The following is a 23,612-nucleotide window of genomic DNA, read 5'->3' on the forward strand; positions in this document are numbered from 1 at the left end:
CTGTTTACTAACACGCCCACCCCGCACAGCACCGTTACTAACACGCCCACCCCCGCACAGCACCTGTTACTAACACGCCCACCTCCCCGCACAGCACCCTGTTACTAACACGCCACCTCCCCGCACAGCACCCTGTTACTAACACCGCCCACCCCCGCACAGCACCCTGTTACTAACACCCCCACCCCCGCACAGCACCCTGTTACTAACACACCCACCCCCGCACTGCACCCTGTTACTAACACGCCCACCTCCCGCACAGCACCCTGTTACTAACACCTCCCACCCCCGCACAGCACCCTGTTACCAACACGCCCACCCCCGCACAGCACCCTGTTACCTACACGCCCACCCCCGCACAGCACCCTGTTACTAACACGCCCACCCCCGCACAGCACCCTGTTACTAACACCCCCACCCCCCGCACAGTACCTTGTTACTAACACCCCCACCCCCGCACAGCACCCTGTTACTAACACGCCCACCGCCCGCACAGCACCCTGTTACTAACACTCCCACCCCCGCACAGCACCCTGTACTAACACGCTCACCTCCCCCGCACAGCACCCTGTTACTAACACGCCCACCCCCGCACAGCACCCTGTTACTAACACGCCCACCCCCGCACAGCACCCTGTTACTAACACGCCCCAGCCCGCACAGCACCCTGTTACTAACACGCCCACCTCCGCACAGCACCCTGTTACTAACACGCCACCCCCGCACAGCACCCTGTTACTAACACGCCCACCCCGCACAGCACCCTGTTACTAACACGCCCACCCCACAGCACCCTGTTACTAACACGCCCCCCCACCCCCGCACAGCACCCTGTTACTAACACGCCCACGCCCGCACAGCACCCTGTTACTAACACACCCACCCCCGCACAGCACGCTGTTACTAACACGCCACCCCCGCACAGCACCCTGTTACTAACACGCCCACCTCCCCGCACAGCACCCCTGTTACTAACACGCCCACGCCCCGCACAGCACCGTTACTAACACCCCCACCCCCGCACAGCACGCTGTTACTAACACGCCACCCCCGCACACACCCTGTTACTAACACGCCCACGCCCGCACAGCACCCTGTTACTAACACGCCCACCCCCGCACAGCACCCTGTTACTAACACGCCCACCCCCGCACAGCACCTGTTACTAACACGCCCACCCCCGCACAGCACCCTGTTACTAACACGCCCACACCCGCACAGCACCCTCGTTACTAACACGCCCACGCCCGCACAGCACCCTGTTACTAACACGCCCACCCCCGCACAGCACCCTGTTACTAACACGCCCACCCCCACCCTGTTACTAACACGCCCACCCCCGCACACACCCTGTTACTACACGCCCACCCCCGCACAGCACCCTGTTACTAACACGCCCACCCCCGCACACACCCCTGTTACTAACACGCCCACCCCCGCACAGCACCCTGTTACTAACCCACCGCCCACCCCCCGCACAGCACCCTGTTACTAACACGCCCACCCCCCGCACAGCACCCTGATACTAACACACCCCACCTCCGCACAGCACCCTGATACTAACACACCCACCCCCGCACAGCACCCTGTTACTAACACGCCCACCCCGCACAGCACCCTGTTACTAACACGCCCACCCCCCGCACAGCACCCTGTTACTAACACGCCCACCTCCGCACAGCACCCTGTTACTAACACCCCACCCCCGCACAGCACCGTTACTAACACCCCCACCCCCGCACAGCACCCTGTTACTAACACGCCCACCCCCGCACAGCACCCTGTTACTAACACTCCCACCCCCGCACGGCACCCTGTTACTACACCCTCCACCCCCCGCACAGCACGCTGTTACTAACACGCCCACCTCCCCGCACAGCACCCTGTTACTAACACACCCACCCCCGCACAGCACCCTGTTACTAACACGCCCACCCCCCGCACAGCCACCCTCACTGACCCCCCCCGCACAGCACCCTCTCACTAACACACAGAGCCCCGCTCCTCACCTTGATCCCCGCGTCCCTCTTCGCCTCCGCCTCTCCGATCCGCGCGTCCTTCTGCACCTGCGCCGTTGCGCGCCTTCCCCAGAGAGTGCAGGTAATCCTGAGGGAGTCAGAACCCCCCGACAGGGAGTCAATATCCCGCCGCAGAGCATCGCTCCCTCGTTATACCCCTCCCCGAGACCCGCAGAGTGTCGCTCCCTCGTTATTCCCCTCCCTGCCAGAGTTCCGCAGAGCGTCGCTCCCTCGTTATTCCCCTCCCTGCCAGAGACCCGCAGAGCGTCGCTCCCTCAGTTATACCCCTTCCCTGCCAGAGACCCGCAGAGCATCGCTCCCTCGTTATACCCCTTCCCTGCCAGAGACCCGCAGAGCGTCGCTCCCTCGTTATTCCCCTCCCTGCCAGAGACCCGCAGAGCGTCGCTCCCTCGTTATACCCCTTCCCTTCCAGAGTTCCGCAGAGCATCGCTCCCTCGTTATACCCCTTCCCTGCCAGAGACCCGCAGAGCGTCGCTCCCTCGTTATACCCTTCCCTCCCAGAGACCCGCAGAGCGTCGCTCCCTCGTTATACCCCTTCCCTGCCAGAGACCCGCAGAGCGTCGCTCACACGTTTATACCCTTCCCTGCCAGAGACCTGCAGAGCGTCGCTCCATCGTTACACACCTTCCCTTCCAGAGACCCCGCAGAGCATCGCTCCCTCGTTATACCCCTTCCCTGCCAGAGACCCGCAGAGCGTCGCTCCCTCGTTATACCCCTTCCCTCCCAGAGACCCGCAGAGCGTCGCTCCCTCGTTATACCCTTCCCTGCCAGAGACCCGCAGAGCGTCGCTCCTCCTTATACCCCTTCCCTGCCAGAGACCCGCAGAGCGTCGCTCCCTCGTTATACCCTTCCCTGCCAGAGACCCGCAGAGCGTCGCTCCCTCGTTAATGCCATGCCGCTCGTTACCTGGTCATCATGAATGTCCTTCAGGTGTAACTAACGACACTGATCCCCATATTCACCAGGTCGGACGAGGCCACCTTAAACACCTGCACCGAAAACTTCTGTCTGTCCTTGTATATCTCCTGAGAGGGGGGGGGAGGGAGAGGGGCGGGGAGGAGGGAGAGGGGCGGGGAGGAGGGAGAGGGGCGGGGAGGAGGGAGAGAGAGAGAAGAAGGGAGAGGGGGGGGGGAGAGAGGGGGAGGGAGAAGCGAGAGGGGGGAGTGAGAGAAAGAACGGAGAGGGGGGGAGTGAGAGAGAGAAGAAGGGAGGGGGGGGGTAGAGAGAAAGAAGAAAGAGGGGGGGAGAGAGAGGGGGGAAGAAGAGAAGGGGGGGAAGAAAGAGAAGGGGGGGAAGAAAGAGAAGGGGGAAGAAAGAGAAGGGGGGAAGAAAGAGAAGGGGGGAAGAAAGAGAAGGGGGAGAATGAGAGGGGGGGAAGAAAGAGAGGGGGGGAAGAAAGAGAGGGGGGGAAGAAAGAGAGGGGGGGAAGAAAGAGAGGGGGGAAGAAGAGAGGGGGGGAAGAAAGAGAGGGGGGGGAAGAAAGAGAGGGGGGGAAGAAAGAGAGGGGGGGGAAGAAAGAGAGGGGGGGGGAAGAAAGAGAGGGGGGGATGAAAGAGAGGGGGGGGAAGAAAGAGAGGGAGAGAAAAAAATATTTAAAGAGACAGTAAGACTAATAACCCAGCCCCGCCCCCTTAGTAAGCTCCTCCCACCACAAATGAGTTAAAGAGACGGTAACGCAAAACAAGTCCACCAACCACCAGCGTCTCCTCACCCTCTAGCCCCGCCCCTTTCCGGGCTCACCTCCACAGTCATGTGCGCCATGATGGCGCGCTGGTGACCCTCCAGAGTCTCGAGGGCGATGTGGGACACCTCGTTCTCCGACTTCCCCAGGAACATCTGACAGGCGGCAGCCAACATCTCCTTGTTCTGCCCCTGAATCTTCACCTGCGGGCGACAGGGAGGGGGCGTGCACGAACGCGTCAGATACAGGGCAACCGCATCTGCCATGCAGGGCGGGCAGGAGGGGCCGGGCGCGTCCCATACAGGGCGGCAGGAGGTGTCGGGCGTGTCCCATACAGGGCGGGCAGGAGGTGCCGGGCGTGTCCCATCAGGGCGGGCAGGAGGTGTCGGGCGTGTCCCATACAGGGCGGGCAGGAGGTGCCGGGCGCGTCCATACAGGGCGGGCAGGAGGGGCCGGGCGTGTCCCATACAGGGCGGGCAGGAGAGGCCGGGCGTGTCCCATACAGGGCGGGCAGGAGAGGCCGGGCGTGTCCCATACAGGGCGGGCAGGAGAGGCCGGGCGTGTCCCATACAGGGCGGGCAGGAGAGGCCGGGCGTTCGTCCCATACAGGGCGGGCAGGAGAGGCCGGGCGTGTCCCATACAGGGCGGGCAGGAGGTGCCGGGCGTGTCCCATACAGGGCGGGCAGGAGGGGCCGGGCGTGTCCCATACAGGGCGGGCAGGAGAGGCCGGGCGTGTCCCATACAGGGCGGGCAGGAGAGGCCGGGCGTGTCCCATACAGGGCGGGCAGGAGAGGCCGGGCGCGTGCCATACAGGGCGGGCAGGAGGTGCCGGGCGTGTCCCATACAGGGCGGGGCAGGAGGTGCCGGGCGGTGTCCCATACAGGGCGGGCAGGAGGTGCCGGGCGTGTCCCATACAGGGCGGGCAGGAGGTGCCGGGCGTGTCCCATACAGGGCGGGCAGGAGGGGCCGGGCATGTCCCATACAGGGCGGGTAGGAGAGGCCGGGCGTGTCCCCATACAGGGCGGGCAGGTCCCATACAGGGCGGGCAGAGGTGCCGGGGCGTGTCCCATACAGGGCGGGCAGGAGAGGCCGGGCGTGTCCCATACAGGGCGGGCAGGAGGTGCCGGGCGTGTCCCATACAGGGCGGGCAGGAGAGGCCGGGCGTGTCCCATACAGGGCGGGCAGGAGAGGCCGGGCGTGTCCCATACAGGGCGGGCAGGAGAGGCCGGGCGTGTCCCATACAGGGCGGGCAGGAGAGGCCGGGCGTGTCCCATACAGGGCGGGGCAGGAGAGGCCGGGCGTGTCCCATACAGGGCGGGCAGGAGAGGCCGGGCGTGTCCCATACAGGGCGGGCAGGAGAGGCCGGGCGCGTGCCATACAGGGCGGGCAGGAGGTGCCGGGCGTGTCCCATACAGGGCGGGCAGGAGGTGCCGGGCGTGTCCCATACAGGGCGGGCAGGAGGTGCCGGGCGTGTCCCATACAGGGCGGGCAGGAGGGTGCCGGGCGTGTCCCATACAGGGCGGGCAGGAGGTGCCGGGCGCGTCCATACAGGGCGGGCAGGAGAGGCCGGGCGTGTGCCATACAGGGCGGGCAGGAGAGGCGGGGCGTGTCCCATACAGGGCGGGCAGGAGAGGCGGGCGTGTCCCATACAGGGGCGGGCAGGAGAGGGGGGGCGTGTCCCATACAGGGCGGGCAGGAGGGGCGGGGCGTGTCCCATACAGGGCGGGCAGGAGGTGCCGGGCGTGTCCCATACAGGGCGGGCAGGAGAGGCCGGGCGTGTCCCATACAGGGCGGGCAGGAGGTGCCGGGCGTGTCCCATAGCAGCGGCAGGCCGGGCGTGCCATACAGGGCGAGGCAGGAGGTGCCGGGCGCGTCCCATACAGGGCGGGCAGGAGAGGCCGGGCGTGTGCCATACAGGGCGGGCAGGAGGTGCCGGCGTGTCCCATACAGGGCGGGCAGGAGAGGCCGGGCGTGTCCCATACAGGGCGGGCAGGAGGGGCGGGCGTGTCCCATACAGGGCGGGCAGGAGAGGCCGGGCGTGTCCCATACAGGGCGGGCAGGAGAGGCCGGGCGTGTCCCATACAGGGCGGGCAGGAGGTGCCGGGCGTGTCCCATACAGGGCGGGCAGGAGGTGCCGGCGTGTCCCATACAGGGCGGGCAGGAGAGGCCGGGCGTGTCCCATACAGGGCGGGCAGGAGAGGCCGGGCGTGTCCCATACAGGGCGGGCAGGAGAGGCCGGGCGTGTCCCATACAGGGCGGGCAGGAGGGGCGGCGTGTCCCATACAGGGCGGGCAGGAGAGGGCCGGGCGTGTCCCATACAGGGCGGGCAGGAGAGGCCGGGCGTGTCCCATACAGGGCGGGCAGGAGGTGCCGGGCATGTCCCATACAGGGCGGGCAGGAGGTGCCGGGCGTGTCCCATACAGGGCGGGCAGGAGAGGCCGGGCGTGTCCCATACAGGGCGGGCAGGAGAGGCCGGGCGTGTCCCATACAGGGCGGGCAGGAGAGGCCGGGCGTGTCCCATACAGGGCGGGCAGGAGGTGCCGGGCGTGTCCCATACAGGGCGGGCAGGAGGTGCCGGGCGTGTCCCATACAGGGCGGGCAGGAGAGGCCGGGCGTGTCCATACAGGGCGGGCAGGAGAGGCCGGGCGTGTCCCATACAGGCGGGCAGGAGAGGCCGGCGTGTCCCATACAGGGCGGGCAGGAGGTGCCGGGCGTATCCCATACAGGGCGGGCAGGAGAGGCCGGGCGTGTCCCATACAGGGCGGGCAGGAGAGGCCGGGCGTGTCCCATACAGGCGGGCAGGAGGTGCCGGGCGTATCCCATACAGGGCGGGCAGGAGAGGGGTGTGTGTCCCATACAGGGCGGGCAGGAGGGGCCGGGCGTGTCCCATACAGGGCGGGCAGGAGAGGGGGACGTGTCCCATACAGGGCGGGCAGGAGGTGCCGGCGCGTCCCATACAGGGCGGGCAGGAGAGGCCGGGCGTGTCCCATACAGGGCGGGCAGGAGAGGCCGGGCGTGTCCCATACAGGGCGGGCAGGAGAGGCCGGGTGTGTCCCATACAGGGCGGGCAGGAGGTGCCGGGCATGTCCCATACAGGGCGGGCAGGAGGGGCCGGGCGCGTGCCATACAGGGCGGGCAGGAGAGGCGGGCGTGTCCCATACAGGGCGGGCAGGAGAGGCGGGCGTGTCCCATACAGGGCGGGCAGGAGAGGCCGGGCGTGTCCCATACAGGGCGGGCAGGAGAGGCGGGCGTGTCCCATACAGGGCGAGCAGGAGGGGCCGGGCGTGTCCCATACAGGGCGGGCAGGAGGGGCCGGGCGTGTCCCATACAGGGCGGGCAGGAGGTGCCGGGCGTGTCCCATACAGGGCGGGCAGGAGGGGCGGGCGTGTCCCATACAGGGCGGGCAGGAGAGGCCGGGCGTGTCCCATACAGGGCGGGCAGGAGAGGCCGGGCGTGTCCCATACAGGGCGGGCAGCAGAGGCCGGGCGTGTCCCATACAGGGCGGGCAGGAGAGGCCGTGCGTGTCCCATACAGGGCGGGCAGGAGGTGCCGGGCGTGTCCCATACAGGGCGGGCAGGAGAGGCCGGGGCGTGTCCCATACAGGGCGGGCAGGAGGGCGGGGCGTGTCCCATACAGGGCGGGCAGGAGAGGCCGGGCGTGTCCCATACAGGGCGTGCAGGAGAGGCCGGGCGTGTCCCATACAGGGCGGGCAGGAGAGGCCGGGCGTGTCCCATACAGGGCGGGCAGTAGGGGCCGGCGTGTCCCATACAGGGCGGGGCAGGAGAGGCCGGGCGTGTCCCATACAGGGCGGGCAGGAGGTGCCGGGCGTGTCCCATTACAGGGCGGGCAGGAGGGGCGGGCGTGTCCCATACAGGGCGGGCAGGAGGGGCCGGGCGTGTCCCATACAGGGCGGGCAGGAGAGGCCGGGCGTGTCCCATACAGGGCGGTGCAGGAGAGGCCGGGCGTGTCCCATACAGGGCGGGCAGGAGAGGCCGGGCGTGTCCCATACAGGGCGAGCAGGAGGGGCCGGGCGTGTCCCATACAGGGCGGCAGGAGGGGCCGGGCGTGTCCCATACAGGGCGGGCAGGAGAGGGGGGCGTGTCCCATACAGGGCGGGCAGGAGAGGGGGGCGTGTACCATACAGGGCGGGCAGGAGAGGGGGGCGTGTCCCATACAGGGCGGGCAGGAGAGGCGGGCGTGTCCCATACAGGGCGGGCAGGAGGGGCCGGCGTGTCCCATACAGGGGGCGGGGCAGGAGAGGCCGGGCGTGTCCCATACAGGGCGGGCAGGAGGGGGCGGGCGTGTCCCATACAGGGCGGGCAGGAGAGGGGGGGGCGTTGTCCCATACAGGGCGGGCAGGAGAGGCGGGCGTGTCCCATACAGGGCGGGCAGGAGAGGGGGGCGTGTCCCATACAGGGCGGGCAGGAGAGGCCGGGCGTGTCCCATACAGGGCGGGCAGGAGGGGCCGGGCGTGTCCCATACAGGGCGGGCAGGAGAGGCCGGGCGTGTCCCATACAGGGCGTGTCCCATACAGGGCGGGCAGGAGGGGCGGGCGTGTCCCATACAGGGCGGGCAGGAGAGGCCAGGCGTGTCCCATACAGGGCGGGCAGGAGGTGCCGGGCGTGTCCCATACAGGGCGGGGCAGGAGGGGCCGGGCGTGTCCCATACAGGGCGGGCAGGAGAGGGCGGGCGTGTCCCATACAGGGCGGGCAGGAGAGGGGGGCGTGTCCCATACAGGGCGGGCAGGAGAGGCGAGCGTGTCCCATACAGGGCGGGCAGGAGAGGCCGGGCGTGTCCCATACAGGGGCGGCAGGAGAGGCCGGGCGTGTCCCATACAGGGCGGGCAGGAGGGGCCGGGCGTGTCCCATACAGGGCGGGCAGGAGAGGCCGGGCGTGTCCCATACAGGGCGTGCAGGAGAGGCCGGGCGTGTCCATACAGGGCGGGCAGGAGGGGCCGGGCGTGTCCCATACAGGGGCGGGCAGGAGAGGCCGGGCGTGTCCCATACAGGGCGGGCAGGAGAGGCCGGGCGTGTCCCATACAGGGCGGGCAGGAGAGGCCGGGCGTGTCCCATACAGGGCGGGCAGGAGAGGGGGGCGTGTCCCATACAGGGCGGGCAGGAGAGGCGGGCGTGTCCCATACAGGGCGGGCAGGAGAGGCCGGGCGCGTGCCATACAGGGCGGGCAGGAGGGGCCGGGCGTGTCCCATACAGGGCGGGCAGAGAGGCCGGGCGTGTCCCATACAGGGCGGGCAGGAGAGAGGCCGGGCGTGTCCCATACAGGGCGGGCAGGAGGGGCGGGCGTGTCCATACAGGGCGGGCAGGAGAGGGGGGCGTGTCCCATACAGGGCGGGCAGGAGGGGCGGGCGTGTCCCATACAGGGCGGGCAGGAGAGGCGGGCGTGTCCCATACAGGGCGGGCAGGAGAGGCGGGCGTGTCCCATACAGGGCGGGCAGGAGAGGGGGGCGTATCCCATACAGGGCGGGCAGGAAAGGCGGGGCGTGTCCCATACAGGGCGGGCAGGAAAGGCGGGCGTGTCCCATACAGGGCGGGGCAGGAGAGGGGGGCGTGTCCCATACAGGGCGGGGCAGGAGAGGGGGGCGTATCCCATACAGGCGGGCAGGAGAGGGGGGCGTATCCCATACAGGGCGGGCAGGAGGGGCCGGGCGTGTCCCATACAGGGCGGTCAGGAGAGGCGGGGCGTGTCCCATACAGGGCGGTCAGGAGAGGCGGGCGTGTCCCATACAGGGCGGGCAGGAGAGGGGGCGTGTCCCATACAGGGCGGGCAGGAGAGGGGGGCGTATCCCATACAGGGCGGGCAGGAGAGGCGGGCGTGTCCCATACAGGGCGGGCAGGAGAGGCCGGGCGTGTCCCATACAGGGCGGGGCAGGAGAGGCGGGCGTGTCCCATACAGGGCGGGCAGGAGAGGCCGGGCGCGTGCCATACAGGGCGGGCAGGAGGGGCCGGGCGTGTCCCATACAGGGCGGGCAGGAGAGGGCCGGGCGTGTCCCATACAGGGCGGGCAGGAGAGGGCCGGGGCGTGTCCCATACAGGGCGGGCAGGAGGGGCGGGCGTGGTCCCATACAGGGCGGGCAGGAGAGGGGGGGCGTATCCCATACAGGGCGGGCAGGAGGGGCGGGCGTGTCCCATACAGGGCGGGCAGGAGAGGCGGGCGTGTCCCATACAGGGCGGGCAGGAGAGGGGGGCGTATCCCATACAGGGCGGGCAGGAGGGGCGGGCGTGTCCCATACAGGGCGGGCAGGAGAGGCCGGGCGTGTCCCATACAGGGCGGCAGGAGAGGCGGGCGTGGTCCCATACAGGGCGGGCAGGAGAGGGGGGCGTATCCCATACAGGGCGGGCCAGGAGGGGCCGGGCGTGTCCCATACAGGGCGGCAGGAAAGGCGGGCGTGTCCCATACAGGGCGGGCAGGAGAGGGGGCGTGTCCCATACAGGGCGGGCAGGAGAGGGGGGCGTATCCCATACAGGCGGGCAGGAGAGGGGGGCGTATCCCCATACAGGGGCGGGCAGGAGGGGCCGGGCGTGTCCCATACAGGGCGGTCAGGAGAGGCGGGCGTGTCCCATACAGGGCGGGCAGGGAGAGGGGGGCGTGTCCCATACAGGGCGGGCAGGAGAGGGGGGCGTATCCCATACAGGGCGGGGGCAGGAGAGGCGGGCGTGTCCCATACAGGGCGGGCAGGAGAGGCCGGGCGTGTCCCATACAGGGCGGGCAGGAGAGGCGGGCGTGTGCCATACAGGGCGGGCAGGAGGTGCCGGGCGTGTCCCATACAGGGCGGGCAGGAGAGGCGGGCGTGTGCCATACAGGGCGGGCAGGAGGGGCCGGGCGTGTCCCATACAGGGCGGGCAGGAGAGGCCGGGCGTGTCCCATACAGGGCGGGCAGGAGAGGCCGGGCGTGTGCCATACAGGGCGGGCAGGAGAGGCCGGGCGTGTGCCATACAGGGCGGGCAGGAGAGGCGGGCGTGTCCCATACAGGGCGGGCAGGAGAGGCCGGGCGTGTGCCATACAGGGCGGGCAGGAGAGGCCGGGCGTGTGCCATACAGGGCGGGCAGGAGGGGCCGGGCGTGTCCCATACAGGGCGGGCAGGAGGGGCCGGGCGTGTCCCATACAGGGCGGGCAGGAGAGGGGGGGCGTGTCCCATACAGGGCGGGCAGGAGAGGCCGGGCGTGTCCCATACAGGGCGGGCAGGAGGTGCCGGGCGTGTCCCATACAGGGCGGGCAGGAGGGGGGGCGTGTCCCATACAGGGCGGGCAGGAGGAGAGGCCGGGCGTGTCCCATACAGGGCGGGCAGGAGAGGGGGGCGTGTCCCATACAGGGCGGGCAGGAGGGGCCGGGCGTGTCCCATACAGGGCGGGCAGGAGGGGCCGGGCGTGTCCCATACAGGGCGGGGCAGGAGAGGCGGGCGTGTCCCATACAGGGCGGGCAGGAGAGGCCGGGCGTGTCCCATACAGGGCGGGCAGGAGAGGGGGGGCGTGTCCCATACAGGGCGGGCAGGAGGTGCCGGGCGTGTCCCATACAGGGCGGGCAGGAGAGGCCGGGAGTGTGCCATACAGGGCGGGCAGGAGGTGCCGGGCGTGTCCATACAGGGCGGGCAGGAGGAGCCGGGCGCGTCCCATACAGGGCGGCAGGAGGTGCCGGGCGTGTCCCATACAGGGCGGGCAGGAGGGGCCGGGGCGTGTCCCATACAGGGCGGGCAGAAGAGGCCGGGCGTGTCCCATACAGGGCGGGCAGGAGGGGCCGGGCGTGTTCCCATACAGGGCGGCAGGAGAGGGGGGCGTGTCCCATACAGGGCGGGCAGGAGAGGCCGGGCGTGTCCCATACAGGGCGGGCAGGAGAGGCCGGGCGTGTCCCATACAGGGCGGGCAGGAGGTGCCGGGCGTGTCCCATACAGGGCGGGCAGGAGAGGCGGGCGTGTCCCATACAGGGCGGGCAGGAGGTGCCGGGCGTGTCCCATACAGGGCGGGCAGGAGAGGCCGGCGTGTCCCATACAGGGCGGGCAGGAGAGGCCGGGCGTGTCCCATACAGGGCGGGCAGGAGGGGCCGGGTGGGCAGTGCCAGGCCGGATGATGGCAGCCTCCCCCTCACCTGAGCGATGCCAGTCACTGAGATGGGCACGCCGTGGCGGGTATACACCTTCTCACTCTTCACATTCAGGGTCAGCGTGTTCAGGGAGATCCTACACAGAAACAGTATGGTGTTGGGGGTGTATATGTCTGTATACACACACACACAGAAAAAAGTATGGTGTGGGGGTGTATATGTCTGTATACACACACACACACACGTATGTATGTATACACGCCCGACATACATACACACAGAAACAGTATGGTGTGGGGGTGTATATGTCTGTATATACACACACACGTATGTATGTATACACGCCCGACATACACACACACAGAAACAGTATGGTGTGGGGGTGTATATGTCTGTATATACACACACACACGTATGTATGTATACACGCCCGACATACATACACACAGAAACAGTATGGTGTGGGGGGTGTATATGTCTGTATATACACAAACACGTATGTATGTATACACGCCCGACATACATACACACAGAAACAGTATGGTGTGGGGGTGTATATGTCTGTATACACACACGTATGTATGTATACACACCCGACATACACACACACAGAAACAGTATGGTGTGGGGGTGTATGTGTCTGTATATACACACACGTATGTATGTATGTATGTATGTATACACGCCCGACATACACACACACAGAAACAGTATGCGTGGTGGGGGTGTATGTGTCTGTATATACACACACGTATGTATGTATGTATGTATACACGCCCGACATACATACACACAGAAACAGTATGGTGTGGGGGTGTATATGTCTGCCTTTCACCATTATCCCCCAGCATACAGTGCTCCCACTGCAGCAAGGGATTCTGGGAAATGACATGCAGCCCTGCCTCTCGCCATTATCACCCAGCACACAGCACTTCCACTGCAGCAAGGGATTCTGGGAAATGACATGCAGCCCTGCCTTTCACCATTATCCCCGGCATACAGCGCTCCCACTGCAGCAAGGGATTCTGGGAAATGACATGCAGCCCTGCCTTTCACCATTATCCCCCAGCATACAGCACTTCCACTGCAGCAAGGGATTGTGGGAAATGACATGCAGCCCCGCCTCTCACCATTATCCCCAGCATACAGTGCTCCCACTGCAGCAAGGGATTCTGGGAAATGACATGCAGCCCCGCCTCTCACCCATTATCCCCCAGCATGCAGTGCTCCCACTGCAGCAAGGGATTCTGGGAAATGACATGCAGCCCCGCCTCTCACCCATTATCCCCCAGCATACAGTGCTCCCACTGCAGCAAGGGATTCTGGGAAATGACATGCAGCCCTGCCTTTCACCATTATCCCCCAGCATACAGTGCTCCCACTGCAGCAAGGGATTCTGGGAAATGACATGCAGCCCCGCCTCTCACCATTATCCCCCAGCACACAGCGCTTCCACTGCAGCAAGGGATTCTGGGAAATGACATGCAGCCCTGCCTTTCACCATTATCCCACCGCATACAGTGCTCCCGCAAGGGATTCTGGGAAATGACATGCAAATGAGCACACAGTGCCACCTGTTGCCTGAAATCCTAATGGAGATATACATATAGATAGATATATACATATATACACACACTCACCTCTGTATTTGCTGCACACAGGGCAGGACAAACACCCGCCCCCCGGCGATCATCACAGGAGGACTGCGGCAAAACCCTGCGGGGGGAGAGCGTCACAGTGTAGGAGTAGTGTGCGAGAGCGGGAGGCCGCGTATACGTGGTGTAGTAGTAGGAGTAGTGTGCGAGAGCGGGAGGCCGCGTATACGCGGTGTAGTAGTAGTAATAGTGTGCGAGAGCGGGAGGCCGCGTATACGCGGTGTAGTAGTAGTAATAGTGTGCGAGAGCGGGAGGCCGCGTATACGCGGTGCAGTAGGAGTAGTAGTGTGCGAGAGCGGGAGGCCGTGTATACGCGGTGCAGTAGGAGTAGTAGTGTGCGAGAGCGGGAGGCCGTGTATACGCGGTGCAGTAGGAGTAGTGTGCGAGAGCGGGAGGCCGCGTATACGCGGTGTAGTAGGAGTAGTAGTGTGCGAGAGCGGGAGGCCGCGTATACGCGGTGTAGTAGGAGTAGTGTGCGAGAGCGGGAGGCCGCGTATACGCGGTGTAGTAGTAGTAATAGTGTGCGAGAGCGGGAGGCCGCGTATACGCGGTGTAGTAGTAGTAATAGTGTGCGAGAGCGGGAGGCCGCGTATACGCGGTGTAGTAGGAGTAGTAGTGTGCGAGAGCGGGAGGCCGTGTATACGCGGTGCAGTAGGAGTAGTAGTGTGCGAGAGCGGGAGGCCGTGTATACGCGGTGTAGTAGGAGTAGTAGTGTGCGAGAGCGGGAGGCCGTGTATACGCGGTGCAGTAGGAGTAGTGTGCGAGAGCGGGAGGCCGCGTATACGCGGTGTAGTAGTAGTAGTAGTGTGCGAGAGCGGGAGGCCGCGTATACGCGGTGTAGTAGTAGTAGTAGTGTGCGAGAGCGGGAGGCCGCGTATACGCGGTGTAGTAGTAGGAGTAGTGTGCGAGAGCGGGAGGCCGCGTATACGCGGTGTAGTAGGAGTAGTGTGCGAGAGCGGGAGGCCGCGTATACGCGGTGTAGTAGGAGTAGTGTGCGAGAGCGGGAGGCCGCGTATACGCGGTGTAGTAGGAGTAGTGTGCGAGAGCGGGAGGCCGCGTATACGCGGTGTAGTAGGAGTAGTGTGCGAGAGCGGGAGGCCGCGTATACGCGGTGTAGTAGGAGTAGTGTGCGAGAGGGGGAGGCCGCGTGTAGACATGGTGTAGTAGTGTAGACATGGTGTAGTAGTGTAGACATGGTGTAGTAGTGTAGACATGGTGTAGTAGTGTAGACATGGTGTAGTAGTGTAGACATGGTGTAGTAGTGTAGACATGGTGTAGTAGTGTAGACATGGTGTAGTAGTGTAGACATGGTGTAGTAGTGTATACATGGTGTAGTAGTGTGAGGCTAGTAGTGTGAGGCTGTAGCAGAGTGTGTACCTGATACGACCATGGCTTCATTAGGACCGCAGGTATAGAACACCATCTGTTATACAGAGAACAGCATTATATATGAGTATTAGTCCCAGATACGTATCGGACAGCCTGTGCGATTGGGAATATTGTTAAAACACTTCAATGGGGCCCTATGGACCAATATATAAAATATAGGGGCACAGCAACACAAATGAGTATCACAGTAACATGTACAGCGCGCGTAGTAACAGGCAGATTTATTGGGGGGAGGTTCATGTAACTGCTTAGACGAATAAATGTAACACCAGTTTAAGGGAACACCCTGGCAGGGTAGCATTGGCATCTAAAATGATGCGTCTTAAATTGATCATTTTTAAGTGAGAATATATAGTTTGACTATATTCCTAGGGACTGGACCTACTGTAAACTCTTCTACACAAGACAACAAACGGTGAGTTGTATCTGACCACACTATGATCCCATGACTGTTAGCCTGCACACTTACCCCCCCTTTACACCTTATTTACTGCAGCGTCTCCCAACACTGACTGCACACAACTGCCCCCCCCCACCCTCTGCAAACCCTGAATACGCCCCAACATTGCAACGCAGCAAAACATTTTGACAAGGAAAAGGCACACCCCTTTAGCACACCTCTGATAATGAAAGACAGGGGTGCCCAATGCTACCTCCAATGGGCACCCCTGTCTTGTTGTATACATTTGCCATGCCCAGTAGCACTCTTTTTGACAAATATATATTCATGATGGGGTGGGTGTGGGAGTTTGAGCTAGCTTGGGAATGTGTGTTAATCAATTTCTCTGTGATAATGAACCTGCTATGTATCTCAACTTTGTTCTTTCTCGTGGCCTCATGGAAATGTTACTCTCTATCCACTACCAACTCCCCCCTCCTGGCCCACGCCCAACATCACCATACACCCTGGACTACTCAAAAGCCTGGCACTATCTACTGAATATTGGTGGAGAACTCTAAAAACCAGCACACCAACCACTGCTCACTCAAATGGCAAACACCACACATTTACAACTTGCAAACAACTACTCAAATTTCGACTCGTACTGTTACTCTCTTTAGCCGGTGATATTGAACTTAACCCAGGTCCTCCCTTTTCAGCTCTGTCCCATACCCCTTTCAAATTCCAAAAAGGGCTATCTGTCGCCCATATAAATATCCGGAGCCTGCTGCCCAAACTGGACGAACTAAGGGCATGGTGCCTTATGCATAAACCCAAAGCCATCGTTCTCACAGAAACATGGCTAACCCCTAAAACACCCCCATGCAAATATCGCCATTCAGGGATACTCCATTTTTAGGAGAGATCAGTCAAAGTAGGGGTGTTATTTTATACTGCAGACATCTTACAATTTACACTTAAATTGCCCCCCAAGTCCACCCTCTTTTGAAATCCTAGTTAACAAAATCTTCTCCCCTTTTCTAAGCCCATCTTGCTTGCTGGCATCTACCGCCCCCCTAAAGCCCCTCTACAATCCCTGACTGATATCACCCAATTTCTTGGCTCCATTTCCTCTCTGAATGAGAAGAGTGAGCTGTTAGTTCTTGGGGATTTCAACTACACTTGGCTCAACCCTAAAAAAAACCACAAAATACAGACACAACTCAAGTCACTTAACCTATCGCAACTCATTTCCCAACCCACACGAATAAACCTGAAGTCGCATAACCATTCCTTGCTAGACTGGATTCTCTCCTCAAACCCCAGCAGAATCCAATCCTCTGGCATCCTTCCTGATATTTTCAGTGACCATGCAATAGTGTACTGTGTAAGGAAAATTAAACCGCCCCAATAAAGTCCTAAAGTTCTCCTCACTAGAACATTTAGAAACTTTAACCCACAACAGTTTCTGGCTGACCTTACCAACTTCCCATGGCACAGAATCGATTTAATTCCCGACCCTGATTCTGCGCTCGACTATTTCCAATCCGAGTTCTTAAAACTCTGCGATATCCATGCTCCACTACGCAGAATAAGGGTACGGGGTGCCCACCTTCCATGGGTTACACCTGACCTTATTGCACTCTACCAGTTCAGGGATACCTTGTGGAAAAGCTACAAAGTAACTGGCACTACCAAGGATCTCAATCACTACAGATGCCTGCGGAACGTGTGCACAAGGCAAACAAGGTATGCAAAAGCACAATATTACTCTGACAATCTCCACCAAAATACATCAAAACCCAGCTAACTTCTGGAAGGTTATCAACAATATATTCCAGCCTCCTAACCATCAACAACCAAGTAATATCACTAAGGGGAATATTACTCTGACAAACCCCACCGACATTGCAAATGCATTCAATGATTACTTTGTGGGGTGTGCCACTAACTTATTAGCGAAACACAGCCCAAACCACAAACATGAACCTCATTCTGAGAGTACCCCTATAGCGCCACCCTCTCCCAACACTGGTCACAATTTCCAATTTGGCCCAGTATCCGAGGAGATTACACAAGCGCTCCTCAAATTAAAACTAAGCAGCCAATGTGGACCTGACTTTCTGCAATCTAAGTTCCTAAGACTTGGTGCCCCAGCCATTGCCAAACCAATTGCTTCCATAGTCAACTCTATCCTGTCTGCAGGCCATATCCCTAAGACCTGGAAAACTGCCAGAGTTGTCCCAATCTTCAAAAGTTGGTACAAAAACACTGTCTCAAACTACAGACCAATCTCACTTCTCCCAATTCTATCCAAAGTCATGGAAAAATGTGTCCACTCCCAATTAAGCGATTTCTACACCAAGACAAATTTCCCTAGCCAATTCCAGTCTGGGTTTCGTCCCAAACACTCAACCGTAACTACCCTGCTAAAAGTTTGCAATGAAATCCAGTGTGGAATGGAACGGGGACAACTCACTGGTGCAGTATTCCTAGATTTTGCAAAGGCTTTTGACACAGTTGATCATGTTATCCTGCTCAACAAACTCCAGAGCTCTGGAATAGGGAAGCATGCTTTAAACTGGTTTCAGTCCTACCTATCAGGAAGATCCCAACATGTGTCCATCTCAGGCTCTAACTCCAACCCCCTGGATATCACCTGTGGCGTCCCGCAAGGCTCTGTTCTGGGGCCCCTACTCTTCTCAGTGTTCATTAATGATCTTCCCACAGCTTGTAAGGAAGCCTCAATACACATGTATGCAGATGACACAATCCTATATGCACACAGCCATAGCCTCTCTGACCTTCAACACATACTTCAGTCTGACTTTTTGAGACTCGAAAACTGGATTTCCCAAAACAAACTATTTTTAAACACTGACAAGTCTGTAACAATGGTGTTTGGGACCAAGACTAAATTTGTAAAGCTTCCAGTGACTGAGCTCCTGATTAGAACCAACGATAAAACCACCCTAACCCCTGTCACTAGTTTTAAATACCTGGACTTATGGTTTGACTCCCACTTAACATTCGGGATGCACATTGATACCCTGACAACCAAGACCTATGCCAAACTAGGGGTACTTTACAGGAACAAATCCTCCCCAAGGCTTAGTCCATAGACATTGAAGCCGTGCGGAGGCGCGCTGAGGCTGAGTGAAAGCGTTTCCCTGGCCTTAGAGAGCGCGCGCCGTCCGTGGGCGTGTCTGGGGGCGGGCCAGTGATGTCACGGAGCTGGTTCGCCCTCATTGGGCGAACCGCTCATGTGACCGGCCCTGCGCTCCAGCGAGCGCCTAAACTAAAGATTTGTTAGGACCCACGCTTCCGCAAGCGTGCGCGAGCCCCTGCTAAAGCCGCTCTCATTGCGGCTGCAGGGGCTCCCTGCCGAGCAGCAGCGCGCCTCAGCGCCGACCATGCCCGAGGCCTAAGCCTGCTGGTCAGAAAGCGTATCGCACAGCAGATGCTAATGCCAATGATAGACTATGGGGACATAGTATATGGCTCGGCTCCTCAAACCCACCGTAGCAAACTTGACACCCTCTACAATTCAATTTGTCGTTTCGTTCTCCAATGCAACTACAACACACATCACTGCGAAATGCTCAAAGAACTAGATTGGTCAACACTAGAGTCTAGGCGCAAAGTTCACCTTTCCTGTATTGCCTTTAAATTCTTCATGGACAAGCTACCCAGCTACCTGAACAAGCTCCTCACCCCTACCACATGCAGCACCTATCACCTGAGATCAGACTCCAAAAGACTATTCATGGTCCCAAGGCTCAACAAAGTATCCGGACGTTCCTCCTTCTCCTTCCGTGCACCCCAAAACTGGAACAATCTACCAGAGACTCTCACATCCACCACCAGTTTAAGTTCTTTCAAATCTAAGACTGTCTCACACTTTAATCTGGTCTGTAACTGTTTCATACGCCCATAATATATATTATCTTTAACTGTGCATGCAATGTCTTGTATATAATGTATACCCTGCTCACTAATGTAACTATTTGTAACCATGTATTATTTCTCATTATAACTCTGTGCCCAGGACATACCTGAGAACGAGCGGTAACTCTCACTGTATTACTTCCTGGTAACACACGTTATAAATAAATAATTAGTACCCGCTCGCTCAGGTTATAGCGCCGAGGTGCGGCGCTGCCAGAAAGGAAGTCTCATAGTTCCTGCAGGTAACCGACCATCACATTAGTATTATTCCCCTGTCCCGGGTGTATCCAGGATAGAAGTGGGGTGCACGTGGGATAGAAGTGGGGTACACAGCAGAGACGAGTTGGTGGGTTAGGTATACGATGCAGAGCAGCGCTGCCCGGATAACCCTCAGCAGCTGCTAGTCTTAGTAATAACAGCAGTGATAGCAGCCACTGCTAATCAATAGGTATCAATAGGTATCAATAGGTATACCGGTGTGTAGTTAATACTAATTGTGCATGGAACGGGGGCTTCTCACCACAGCCACTCCCCGGAGTGACTCTCTGCCTACCAGGGTCCCAGATCTAAATCCCTAGTGCACTCACCTCTGTCCCTTCCCCAGGCTTTGTATATACACACACACACACACACACACACACACACACACACACACACACACACACACACACACTATGTATACATACTCTCGAAAGCTTGTCCCATGACAAATTGTTAGTCCAAATAAAAAAAAGTATCACCTAATACTGAAGAACTCATTTATTCTGCTATATATATATAGTAGCTGATATACCCGGCGTTGCCCGGGCGTGGAAGGGCAGGGGGGCATGGAGTGGAAGGGCGGGGGGGGCCAGGGGGAGTGGAAGGGCAGGGGGCATGGAGTGGAAGGGCGGGGGGGGCCAGGGGGAGTGGAAGGGCAGGGGGCATGGAGTGGAAGGGCGGGGGGGGCCAGGGGGAGTGGAAGGGCAGGGGGCATGGAGTGGAAGGGCGGGGGGGCCAGGGGGAGTGGAAGGACAGGGGGGGGGGCCAGGGGGAGTGGAAGGGCAGGGGGGGGGGCCAGGGGGAGTGGAAGGGCAGGGGGGGGGGCCAGGGGGAGTGGAAGGGCAGGGGGGGAGTGGAAGGGCAGGGGGGGGGGCCAAGGGGCATGGAAGGGCGGGGGGGCAAAGGGCAGGGAGGGGCAAAGGGCAGGGAGGGGCAAAGGGCAGGGAGGGGCAAAGGGCAGGGAGGGGCTAAGGGCAGGGAGGGGCTAAGGGCAGGGAGGGGCTAAGGGCAGGGAGGGGCTAAGGGCAGGGAGGGGCTAAGGGCAGGGAGGGGCTAAGGGCAGGGAGGGGCAAAGGGCAGGGAGGGGCAAAGGGCAGGGAGGGGCTAAGGGCAGGGAGGGGCAAAGGGCAGGGAGGGGCAAAGGGCAGGGAGGGGCAAAGGGCAGGGAGGGGCTAAGGGCAGGGAGGGGCAAAGGGCAGGGAGGGGCTAAGGGCAGGGAGGGGAAAAGGGCAGGGAGGGGCAAAGGGCAGGGAGGGGCAAAGGGCAGGGAGGGGCAAAGGGCAGGGAGGGGCAAAGGGCAGGGAGGGGCAAAGGGCAGGGAGGGGCTAAGGGCAGGGAGGGGCTAAGGGCAGGGAGGGGCTAAGGGCAGGGAGGGGCTAAGGGCAGGGAGGGGCTAAGGGCAGGGAGGGGCTAAGGGCAGGGAGGGGCTAAGGGCAGGGAGGGGCTAAGGGCAGGGAGGGGCTAAGGGCAGGGAGGGGCTAAGGGCAGGGGGGCAAGAGGGCAGGGGGGCAAGAGGGGAGGGGGGCAAGAGGGGAGGGGGGCAAGAGGGGAGGGGGGCAAGAGGGGAGGGGGGCAAGAGGGGAGGGAGGCAAAGTGCAGGGGGGGCAAGAGGGCAGGGAGGGAGGGGGCAAGAGGGCAGGGAGGGGCAAAGGGCAGGGAGGGGCAAAGGGCAGGGAGGGGCAAAGGGCAGGGAGGGGCAAAGGGCAGGGAGGGGCAAAGGGCAGGGAGGGGCAAAGGGCAGGGAGGGGCAAAGGGCAGGGAGGGGCAAAGGGCAGGGAGGGGCAAAGGGCAGGGAGGGGCAAAGGGCAGGGAGGGGCAAAGGGCAGGGAGGGGCAAAGGGCAGGGAGGGGCAAAGGGCAGGGAGGGGCAAAGGGCAGGGAGGGGCAAAGGGCAGGGAGGGGCAAAGGGCAGGGAGGGGCAAAGGGCAGGGAGGGGCAAAGGGCAGGGAGGGGCAAAGGGCAGGGAGGGGCAAAGGGCAGGGAGGGGCAAAGGGCAGGGAGGGGCTAAGGGCAGGGAGGGGCTAAGGGCAGGGAGGGGCTAAGGGCAGGGAGGGGCTAAGGGCAGGGAGGGGCTAAGGGCAGGGAGGGGCTAAGGGCAGGGAGGGGCTAAGGGCAGGGAGGGGCTAAGGGCAGGGAGGGGCTAAGGGCAGGGAGGGGCTAAGGGCAGGGAGGGGCTAAGGGCAGGGGGGCAAGAGGGCAGGGGGGCAAGAGGGCAGGGGGGCAAGAGGGGAGGGGGGCAAGAGGGGAGGGGGGCAAGAGGGGAGGGAGGCAAAGTGCAGGGGGGGCAAGAGGGCAGGGAGGGAGGGGGCAAGAGGGCAGGGAGGGGCTAAGGGCAGGGAGGGGCTAAGGGCAGGGAGGGGCTAAGGGCAGGGAGGGGCTAAGGGCAGGGAGGGGCTAAGGGCAGGGAGGGGCTAAGGGCAGGGAGGGGCTAAGGGCAGGGAGGGGCTAAGGGCAGGGAGGGGCTAAGGGCAGGGGGGCAAGAGGGCAGGGGGGCAAGAGGGCAGGGGGGCAAGAGGGGAGGGGGGCAAGAGGGGAGGGGGGCAAGAGGGGAGGGAGGCAAAGTGCAGGGGGGGCAAGAGGGCAGGGAGGGAGGGGGCAAGAGGGCAGGGAGGGGCAAAGGGCAGGGAGGGGCAAAGGGCAGGGAGGGGCTAAGGGCAGGGATGGGCTAAGGGCAGGGAGGGGCAAAGGGCAGGGAGGGGCTAAGGGCAGGGAGGGGCTAAGGGCAGGGATGGGCTAAGGGCAGGGAGGGGCTAAGGGCAGGGAGGGGCAAAGGGCAGGGAGGGGCTAAGGGCAGGGAGGGGCTAAGGGCAGGGAGGGGCTAAGGGCAGGGGGGCAAGAGGGCAGGGGGGCAAGAGGGGAGGGGGGCAAGAGGGGAGGGGGGCAAAGTGCAGGGGGGGCAAGAGGGCAGGGAGGGAGGGGGCAAGAGGGATGGAAGGGGCAAAGGGCAGGGAGGGGCAAAGGGCAGGGAGGGGCAAAGGGCAGGGAGGGGCAAAGGGCAGGGAGGGGCAAAGGGCAGGGAGGGGCAAAGGGCAGGGAGGGGCAAAGGGCAGGGAGGGGCAAAGGGCAGGGAGGGGCAAAGGGCAGGGAGGGGCAAAGGGCAGGGAGGGGCAAAGGGCAGGGAGGGGCAAAGGGCAGGGAGGGGCAAAGGGCAGGGAGGGGCAAAGGGCAGGGAGGGGCAAAGGGCAGGGAGGGGCAAAGGGCAGGGAGGGGCAAAGGGCAGGGAGGGGCAAAGGGCAGGGAGGGGCAAAGGGCAGGGAGGGGCAAAGGGCAGGGAGGGGCAAAGGGCAGGGAGGGGCAAAGGGCAGGGAGGGGCAAAGGGCAGGGAGGGGCAAAGGGCAGGGAGGGGCAAAGGGCAGGGAGGGGCAAAGGGCAGGGAGGGGCAAAGGGCAGGGAGGGGCAAAGGGCAGGGAGGGGCAAAGGGCAGGGAGGGGCAAAGGGCAGGGAGGGGCAAAGGGCAGGGAGGGGCTAAGGGCAGGGAGGGGCTAAGGGCAGGGAGGGGCTAAGGGCAGGGAGGGGCTAAGGGCAGGGAGGGGCTAAGGGCAGGGAGGGGCTAAGGGCAGGGAGGGGCTAAGGGCAGGGAGGGGCTAAGGGCAGGGAGGGGCTAAGGGCAGGGAGGGGCTAAGGGCAGGGAGGGGCTAAGGGCAGGGAGGGGCTAAGGGCAGGGAGGGGCTAAGGGCAGGGAGGGGCTAAGGGCAGGGAGGGGCTAAGGGCAGGGAGGGGCTAAGGGCAGGGAGGGGCTAAGGGCAGGGAGGGGCTAAGGGCAGGGAGGGGCTAAGGGCAGGGAGGGGCTAAGGGCAGGGAGGGGCTAAGGGCAGGGAGGGGCTAAGGGCAGGGAGGGGCTAAGGGCAGGGAGGGGCTAAGGGCAGGGAGGGGCTAAGGGCAGGGAGGGGCTAAGGGCAGGGAGGGGCTAAGGGCAGGGAGGGGCTAAGGGCAGGGAGGGGCAGGGGGGCAAGAGGGGAGGGGGGCAAGAGGGGAGGGAGGCAAAGTGCAGGGGGGGCAAGAGGGCAGGGAGGGAGGGGGCAAGAGGGCAGGGAGGGAGGGGGCAAGAGGGCAGGGAGGGAGGGGGCAAGAGGGCAGGGAGGGAGGGGGCAAGAGGGCAGGGAGGGAGGGGGCAAGAGGGCAGGGAGGGAGGGGGCAAGAGGGCAGGGAGGGAGGGGGCAAGAGGGCAGGGAGGGAGGGGGCAAGAGGGCAGGGAGGGAGGGGGCA

The 23,612-nt window shown here is 62.6% G+C and overlaps 1 protein-coding gene across 1 annotated transcript in view; it reads right to left on the minus strand.

Moving 5' to 3' along the window:
• The window catches only part of LOC142485372 (flotillin-1-like), a 32,217-nt gene that overhangs the window by 4,492 nt on the left and 4,113 nt on the right, over positions 1-23,612 (minus strand). Inside the window, 8 exon segments of the mRNA XM_075584407.1 lie at positions 2,010-2,075; positions 2,077-2,106; positions 2,946-2,968; positions 2,971-3,064; positions 3,780-3,923; positions 11,818-11,908; positions 13,413-13,488; positions 14,805-14,850. Coding sequence (XP_075440522.1) covers positions 2,010-2,075; positions 2,077-2,106; positions 2,946-2,968; positions 2,971-3,064; positions 3,780-3,923; positions 11,818-11,908; positions 13,413-13,488; positions 14,805-14,850 — 570 coding nt within the window.

Source organism: Ascaphus truei, unplaced genomic scaffold, assembly GCF_040206685.1.
Source record: "Ascaphus truei isolate aAscTru1 unplaced genomic scaffold, aAscTru1.hap1 HAP1_SCAFFOLD_571, whole genome shotgun sequence".
Lineage (NCBI taxonomy): Eukaryota > Metazoa > Chordata > Amphibia > Anura > Ascaphidae > Ascaphus > Ascaphus truei.